The 8,819-nt window shown below is 26.5% G+C and overlaps 1 protein-coding gene across 1 annotated transcript in view; it reads left to right on the top strand.

Moving 5' to 3' along the window:
- Nucleotides 1–1,399: 1,399 nt before the first annotated feature.
- Nucleotides 1,400–8,819, top strand: part of LOC100203070 (cytoplasmic dynein 1 heavy chain 1) — a 34,850-nt gene continuing 27,430 nt past the window's right edge. Inside the window, exons 1-12 of the mRNA XM_065813282.1 lie at nucleotides 1,400–1,702; nucleotides 3,047–3,661; nucleotides 3,892–4,078; nucleotides 4,222–4,493; nucleotides 4,580–4,749; nucleotides 5,186–5,416; nucleotides 5,514–5,817; nucleotides 5,934–6,224; nucleotides 6,312–6,446; nucleotides 6,538–6,609; nucleotides 6,684–6,767; nucleotides 8,523–8,702. Of these exons, the coding sequence (XP_065669354.1) occupies nucleotides 1,574–1,702; nucleotides 3,047–3,661; nucleotides 3,892–4,078; nucleotides 4,222–4,493; nucleotides 4,580–4,749; nucleotides 5,186–5,416; nucleotides 5,514–5,817; nucleotides 5,934–6,224; nucleotides 6,312–6,446; nucleotides 6,538–6,609; nucleotides 6,684–6,767; nucleotides 8,523–8,702 (2,670 nt within the window). The 5' untranslated portion in view covers nucleotides 1,400–1,573. The remainder of the gene's footprint in view (nucleotides 1,703–3,046; nucleotides 3,662–3,891; nucleotides 4,079–4,221; nucleotides 4,494–4,579; nucleotides 4,750–5,185; nucleotides 5,417–5,513; nucleotides 5,818–5,933; nucleotides 6,225–6,311; nucleotides 6,447–6,537; nucleotides 6,610–6,683; nucleotides 6,768–8,522; nucleotides 8,703–8,819) is intronic.

The raw sequence follows: 8,819 nt of genomic DNA, 5'->3' as shown, positions 1-8,819 counted from the left end.
ATATTATTTACAATATTAATTTAAAATCCTCCTGAAACATAACTGTCATTACATTCTTTTGCTTTCTCCTCATCTAGGTGACCTTTTTTGATGACTCTAAGAGTTTTTCTTCTTTTTTTTCCTTCTCTGATGACTTGCACATCATTTGACTAATCCTTTTTTTATTTTTAGAAGTCGCTGAAATATTTGATACTTTACCATGTAAACCAAAATGTCTAAAAACACTAATAACACCCTTTGCACCATCATTGTATGCTAAAATAGCTGAATACTTTTCCATTTCCAGTGTTAATTTACAAAAACTCTTTTTGGTACACGAGCCCAAATAAGTCCATTAAGTGCCTCGTTAGCATTTTGTGTGTTTCCATGTAAACATTTTGATAACAATTCATGTGATTGTAAATTTATAATTATTGGTAGAATTAAATCTTTTATCCACAAAGGTAAGGTAGATTTGGGTTTATAATTCTTTTGATTTAGAGCCCAGTATTTGCACCAACTATATTTTACTTGAGATGAAGTGTACAAAGTGTAACTTTTAGAAAAGTTACACTTTGTACACTTCATCTCAAGTAAATGACAAAAGCCCATGCGAGAACCAACGTTATCTTTGATTAACAAATTTCCAATAAAGCAATTGGGGCAAACAGTGTGCAGGTTTTGATTTGAGAATATCAGATGGTTTAAACCCATTCCATTTTCTGCTCTTCTTTCTAGTACTATTTTGTTAATTAGCATTTCTTTAATATAATTTAAATATATATATATATATATATATATATATATATATATATATATATATATATATATATATATATATATATATATATATATATATATATATATATATATATATAGATATATATATATATATATATAATATAAATCCAAAGGGTAAACAAACAATAACACTTCAAATCTTTCAAATCTGTTAACTGTTACGAAACGTGTTTAGTGGTTAAGAACAATGACTTTTAATTGAAATTCAATTCGGAAAACATAGAAGTGACATCAAGCCTTCAAAGCTTGAAGACTCCAGTAAAATTGAGCTTATTTTTAGGGATAAAATGTCCTAACAACCTTGTTAAATATTTAGTATCTCCATTGCTAAGGAAAAAAAGATACATTGTGTTTTAATAAAATGCTCACATCTAAAGAAAGATAAATTATTTAGCTCTGAAACTTTGGCTAAACGTTCTTTGAAATGTTTGACACATAATTTAAGCAAAATTGAAAAACTCAAAAAAATTTTAAGTTTGCTAGTTTTTTTGGTGTTGTACCACCTTAATCCGTTATTGATAGTAAGTCATGTGCTAACTCATTTTTCCTTTAACAGTTACGGCAACTACTTTTCAGTGTAAACTAACCTCTAAGATTTAAAAGCTTGAGTACTGGTAATGAATGTAGTTACTAGCTCTCTGTACGAACATGGTAAACTTTCTTTATGTGGTAGATTCTTTATGAGAAATTCTGACGACCAAAGGTGTGGTGCTTGGCGATTAGGTGTAAAACTTCGTTATATTTGTTTTCTTCAATATAGTTTACAAAGTATTCCATAATTTAATTAAAAAAAATGGAAGAATCAGATGTTGGCGAACCACCGCCAAATATCGTTGTAGCTTCTGTTGATGCTGTAATAAAGTATTTAAGAGACGTTTCGATTAGCTTATTTGAAGAAGACTCTTATGTACTGATTGATAACGTAAGTAGTTCAGTAAAGTGTTTAAACACGATTTATTTTAAAATATTAAAACTTTTCAAAGCCAGTTATATTAGTAATACATAACTTTTTAACATAAAAACATTGTTAAACTGTAATAAGTAGTAAATTTATCAGTTTTGGTTACTAATTCTTGTTACTTGCATTTTTAAACGGGTGTTTATCAGTATAAAATTTTGATCGATATAAGAAATGAATGTTTATTAATATGATATTATTTAAAATATATGATAGTTAAAATCTTTTGCAAGTTGTTTTTGCTTTCTTTTATCTACATATAAATCTGTTAACATATAAATCTGTTTTTTCATATATTTTCAAATATTCACTCAAGGGGTGTTAATAAAACTTAAAAAATTTTAAAAAGTTAGACATAATTTTGTTTTGTATAAATCATATAAACATCAATAAAATAATTTAACAATCAATGAAATAATTGAGATCAAATCTTGAATAAAAATGTAGAAGAATAAACTAAATTTCAAAAATTTAATGCCACTCTTACCATAATAAAGAAATACTTTTGTTTAATTTGTATTATAAACATTGTTGAACCAATTTAAAAAAATAAATAGTGAATTAATTCACAATTTTTTTTAACAATGTTATTTTATTGAAAATAAAATAACATAGCTAAAAGTAAAAAATAATTCTTTGATTTTAATATTCATAGGTTGATATTTTATAACTTTATTTCCCAATCAAAAATGTTACTTTTATTGTTTATAAATGACAAAACTTTTTTAGTCTTACTTAAAAGTTTATGAAAAACTATACTATATTTATAGTTGTATACTTTTTCATACTTTTTATTTTGGAAGTTATTTTTTGTTGCTATACTTGTGACATAATCCCCAATTTTAGGTTGTGTGAAATGGCTGTAAATTGTAAATGTGTTAGAAAGCCTGCTATTTATTTTAGCAACTTTTTGTAATATCTGGTTTTTCAAGGCAGATAATGTTAATTCTGTTGTTTAGTCCTTCTCTTAGACATGTTACCCCTAGATGTCATGTAAAAATAACTTTATTTAAAACTAAATTAAAGTAATAACCAAAATTTTTTATAATTTAAAGCATAAGCTCTGAGTTCTTAACATTAATTATGTTTTGTTTTTCATTAAAAGCCAATAGTCCAAAACTTTATGTGCAACATTTAGTGCCATTAAGTTATTTCTTTTGGCTAACATCAAGACATTTTATGTTACAATCTGTTTTTAAATCTATTTTTAACAGATCTCAATACAAATGGATATATGCGTAATTTCTGAAAAATATTTCTATAGTAATTTTTAACTGTGATGTTAATTAATTTTTTTAAATATTTTAGGTATTTGCCACAGATAATGCAAAAGATTTGTTAAAAAAGTTTATCTTTGAATCACAGTGTAAATCTATTATTGTTTATCGTACAACATCATTAAAAGATGAAGTTGAAACTGAGTCAGCTGCAACTTCTGATTACTTTTATGGATTGCAGTTGTCTGTACAATTTATTTCTGAAAAAGAAACATCGATTGCATTTATAAAGCGGGGTGCTGTAATTGAGGCTGACAAAAAAATAAGTAACCAACTCCACATTCTAAATATGGTTAGTTCAACTCCATTTGACATGCTACACTCTTGCATAAGTAATGCGGTATCTCCTTTTTTTAAAACATATGTCAAAAAATCTGGAAAGTCAGACAGAGAAGGTGATAAGATGGTGCCATCAGTTGAGAAAAAAATTGCTGAGTTAGAAATGGGGCTATTGCATTTGCAGCAAAATATTGATATTCCTGAAATTACTCTACAAATTCATCCATTTGTTCAGGGTTTATTAAAAAAAGCAGAAGCTGAAAAACGGAAAGTTACTCAAGATGATTATGCAGAAAAAGCAGAAGATTCCACTTTCTTGAATTCTTTACAAAATCAAGTTAACCGATGGATTCGCGAAATTCAAAAGGTTTTTTTTAGTCTGTAAATTTATTTGTTTTTACTTCTATGATAATGGTTGCTGTGATGATTTTATTGAATCTTAAATATAATGATTACTTATTATATACGCTAATCTGAGCTTCCATAATCCTGTTTAGTTTAATTTTAAAATAAGGTTAAAACAAACAGTATATAGTATGCATGCAATAGCATATTCTAACCATTTCTGATAAATTTAAAACTAATTTATAAAATTAGGTTACAAAGTTGGAGCGAGATCCAGCCTCTGGAAATGCGTTGCAAGAGATCAGTTTTTGGTTAAATTTGGAGAAAGCTTTGCACCGAATCGAAGATAAGCAAGAAAGTCCTGAAGTAAAACTTACCTTAGATATACTAAAATTTGCAAAACGTTTTCATGCGATTGTTAGCTTTACTAATGATACTGGTATGTCAGATTTAGAAAAGTTTCTTGTTATGTATTAAATTAATTGAGCATATCAGAAAGTATTATTTCTTATAGATTTTTTGATCAAAGTTTACTTCAGTTTTTTATTTTATTTTTATGCTTGTTTAATTATTTTTTTTCAGGTTTAAAACAAGGTCTGCAAACTGTTGCTAACTATAATCCTCTTATGAAAGATTTTCCGTTAGATCAATTACTTTCAGCAACTGAGTTAGAAAGAATTAAAGATGCTTTAGTTGGAATTTTTGGGCATTTAAAAAAAATTAAGTTATCACAATATCCTGTTCAAAGGTGCTTACGTTTAATTGAGGCTATTTCTAAAGATCTTATGTCACAATTGTTAAAAGTACTTTCAACTAAGAAGCTTATGCTTATGAATTATGAAGATTTTGAAAAGGTTTGTATCAGTTTAATATGATTTTAAATAAATAAATGGAATTTGCTTCATGTAAAAATATAAATATATGAATTGTTGTTGCGCAGGTAATGATAGGAACATTTTCTGTTTTACTTGCTTGGGATGATGAGTACGATCGTCTGCAACAAATCTTGCGTGATATGGCTAAAAAAAAGAGAGATGATAGCCTCAAAACAATGTGGAGAGTTAATCCTAGTCATAAAAAGTTGCAAGCACGACTAGATGATATGAGAAAGTAAACAGTATACTATTATACAAACTTTGTTTTAAAATTTTTATGCCTTCCAGTCATCTCTGTTTAAAATCTAATGCCAGCCCATGAAAGTGCTCTGGCAAGATGGTCATTTTTAAGCTAGTCTGCGCAATAAAAAAAAAATTTTTTTCTCCTGCTATTTAAACTAAAATGAAAGTAGCAAAAATAATGCATTCAATAAATACTAAAAAAAAAAAAAATTAAGAAAAAAAAAACTGGTAAATAAAGCCTTTTTTCATAATTTACAAAATTAACAAAAAAGTTTTGTTGCTATCTAAAATAAAATGTATTTAATTTTTTTAGTAAGTGCTTTTTTATGCGCTCGCTTAAGTTTTTGCAGGTGTGTGGGCAAGTGCTAAAGACTTAAGTGCTGGCTAAACAGAGAAGGCTGGTTTTCTAAATTTTATTTGTCCATTAGGTTCCGAAAACAACATGAGCAGTTAAGAATTGTGATATTGAGAGTGTTACGTCCTGCAACTGCTAAACTTTCTATTGAAGTTGTCTCTGATAATATAGATGAACATATGGTTGATATGGCAGATGCAAATGCGGTTCAAGAGGTTGATCTTGCTTATGAATATTTTAAAGAAGTTGATCCTTTAGATGTAACTAAAGATGGAAATGAAGCCTGGGAAACAGCTTTAAAATAGTATGCTTTTTAATAAATTATATTGCATGTGCATTACTTTTTTAGATATTCTTGTTAAGTATTTTTATTAATAAATTTTATCAATAATTTATTACAGTTATGGAGAGAGAATTGACAGAGTTGAAACTAGAATTACAGCCAGGCTAAGAGATCAATTAGGAACAGCCAAAAATGCTAATGAGATGTTTAGAATATTTTCTAGATTTAATGCTCTTTTTGTGCGTCCTAGAATAAGAGGTGCAATTCGAGAATACCAAAAGTTACTTATTGGTTTAGTCAAGGAAGATATTGATTCTTTGCATGACAAATTTAAAGTTCAATATCCTCATAGTAAAGCTTCAAAGATGAGTAAAGTTCGCGATCTTCCTCCAGTATCTGGATCAATTATTTGGGCCAAAGAGGTTAATGTTTTAATTAAATGTATTTTCTGGCTTGTACATGTTTTCTGAATTTATTTTAACCAAACTAATGTTCAGTTACTTAAAAAATAATGAAATTTTGATTATTTAATATTTAGATCGAAAGGCAGCTTCGAACTTATCTCAAGAGAGTTGAAGATGTTTTAGGTAAAGATTGGGAAAACCATATTGAAGGACAAGGATTAAAAGCTGATGGTGATAATTTTAGACAAAAGCTTAACACTCAAGAAATTTTTGATGATTGGTCCCAGCAAGTTCAACAGAGAGCACTTCTTGTTGTTGGCAGATTGTTTGCCATTGATTCGCATAAGACTAGAAGTGGCCCTATTAAAACAGTTCTTAGGATTCGTGTAAACTTTTTAAAAGAAGTAATAACACTAGCTAAAGAGGTTAAAATAATTTTATAGTTATGTTTAGTAATTTAAAATTTTTATTTTTTAAGTTTCTTGAAAAATTAAATTTTTGTAAATTTATAGGTCAGGAATTTGAAATGGCTTGGTTTTAGAGTTCCACTAGCCATTGTTAGACAAGCAAACGATGCCAATCAATATTATCCATCAGCAATATCACTTATTGAGAGCATACGAACATATGAAATAACAAATAATAAGGTAAATAATCTTAAGAAATGTATTAGTTGCTATTCTTTGTATCTATAATAATTCAGCCCAAATAAATCTTATATATACATATGAAATTTAGGTACTTGAAAAACCAACTATTATTCCATTAGTTGCTGGAGTTAGACGTGATATTCAAACTTTAGTTGCAGAGGTAAAATAAAAAATTTAAACTATTATACTTATTTATATTGATAACTTGTTAGTTTTATAAATCAACATATTTAGGGAATTGGTCTTGAATGGATGTCTTATAAACTAATGCCTTATGTCATGAGACTTTCTGAAGCAGTAACTGGGTACCAAGAGAAGGTATTATTTCTTTATTACTTTTAAAATCTTTTCAAGTGTTTATGTGTGCAGGAATCATCCTTTTCTGGAATTCCTTATATATTTTTTTAAAATTTTAATTTTTTTTTGGTATTTAAAAAATTTTCTATGCATACAAGTATAGGTAATTTTTGTGGTATTTATTTTTTTTAAACTTTTTTACTCATCACTCAGAAAAAAAAAGAAAAAGTAAAAAAAAATCAAAAACAACTCAGCCAAAAGAAAATTTAAGAAGAAAATAAGTGAAAATATATTCTGGTTTTTTTCCGGAATCAGTTTTCTAGACTTGTAATGTGTAATTATGATGTGGATGATCTATAAATGTGCCATGGAACTGAACTTCTGTTTTTATATTACAATTTTACTGTTACTAAATTCTCAAGGATAGCTTATACATGTCAATGCTATATTTCTTAAAAGGATATTTGTATTTTAAGTCCAGAAAGTATACTAAATACTAAAATAAAAATAATTATTTTATCAAAAATTACTTTTAAACAAATTTAATAATTAATTTAAACAAATTTAATAATTAATTTAGACAAATTTTAAAATTATTTCAGTATTAAAATAAGGAAAACTATTTGTTACTACAAAAAGTACAGTAAATCGCATGGTTTTTCCCTAAAAAATTCTATTAAACTTTGTTTATGGAACTTTCAATTGTGTTACTGTAAAATATAAATTAAATACAAAATAAATTCAAATATGAAAGTATAGCCTATTACCAAATACAAACATGTATTTAACCCTCAATATGATTACAAATTAAGTTCTTATTTCTTAAATAATTTCATTCCACAAACTAGTCAGCATCACATTTTATTATAAGTGTGATGTGTTACAGATGTGGTAAAAAATAGCATTGTCAAAGATACATGATGAATTATTTTGTTTTAAAATAAGCATCATGAATTTTTCTCAATATACACCTTTCTGAGAGTTGAATGTTCTCTATATAGAGTATTCTTAGTATGAAATGTGACATTTTTTCTAAAAATGTAATGTGCATTAGTACATAACATTTTGTAAATCATTATATATTGGATGTTTCAAATAACCTTTTCTTAGTTAAGTGTATAAGATTTTTCCAACCACTCCACAAATCAGTCAGCATCTCATTCTATTGTGAAGTGTGATGTGTTACAGATGTGGTATAAAATACATTAGTCGATAGATTCATAGTGAGATTTGTTTTAAAATAAGCAACATAAATTTGTTGCAATATACTACTTTCTGAGAGTTAAATGTTCTTTATATAGAATATTCTTAGTAGTGACATCTTATCATAGTATTTTGCTTCATTTAAATAATTGTTATATTATAGTAATATAATTATATAAATTTAAATTGTAAACAGTCTTCCAAGTTATATAAAATAATTCTTTTTGTGCCTAATATTGTACTATGATGTATAAATTAGTATCAAAATGAAACTAAATGATTCTTTGATAGGAAGAGACTGAGTACAATAAACATCTGTTGTAGCTTTTAATACTCAAAAAACCCTAACAAATAAGAACAACATAGTGGAATTTTGTTTATTTTACAGAATGTATTTGTTCCTAAATCAATTACATAATTACTTGTGTTGAAAGTAGTTTAATTTGCAATTTTATACTACTAATTTACCTAGTTTTTCTAATTTATAAATGTTGAATATTTTAATTTATGTATTTTAAAAGCTTTTTTTATGTTTTAATTAAATTTTCAAAAAATTATTTTAAATTGCTCTAGGTTGAAGAATTACTTACTAGCATTCAGAAAATTGATATTGAAGTTCAATCTTTATCTACTTGTGCTTATAAGCCTGAAGTGTTTGAAGAAATTCTTTCCAAAATACAGAAAGCTGTAGATGAGTTAAATCTCCATAGTTATTCGAACTTGAATGCTTGGGTCCGTAGTCTAGATGAACAGGTTATATGTTATAAAATATTTTTTAAACTAAATACAGCAAATTATTTTATAAACAATGAAATTTTAAATCTTAAAATGTTGGTTTTGAATTTTGTAGTTCTTTTTGTCTCATATCTA

This window comes from Hydra vulgaris, chromosome 12 (genome assembly GCF_038396675.1).
Source record: "Hydra vulgaris chromosome 12, alternate assembly HydraT2T_AEP".
Taxonomy (NCBI): Eukaryota; Metazoa; Cnidaria; class Hydrozoa; order Anthoathecata; family Hydridae; genus Hydra; species Hydra vulgaris.
Note: the sequence above shows the minus strand (reverse complement) of the source record. Positions and strands in the feature narration are given on the sequence as shown.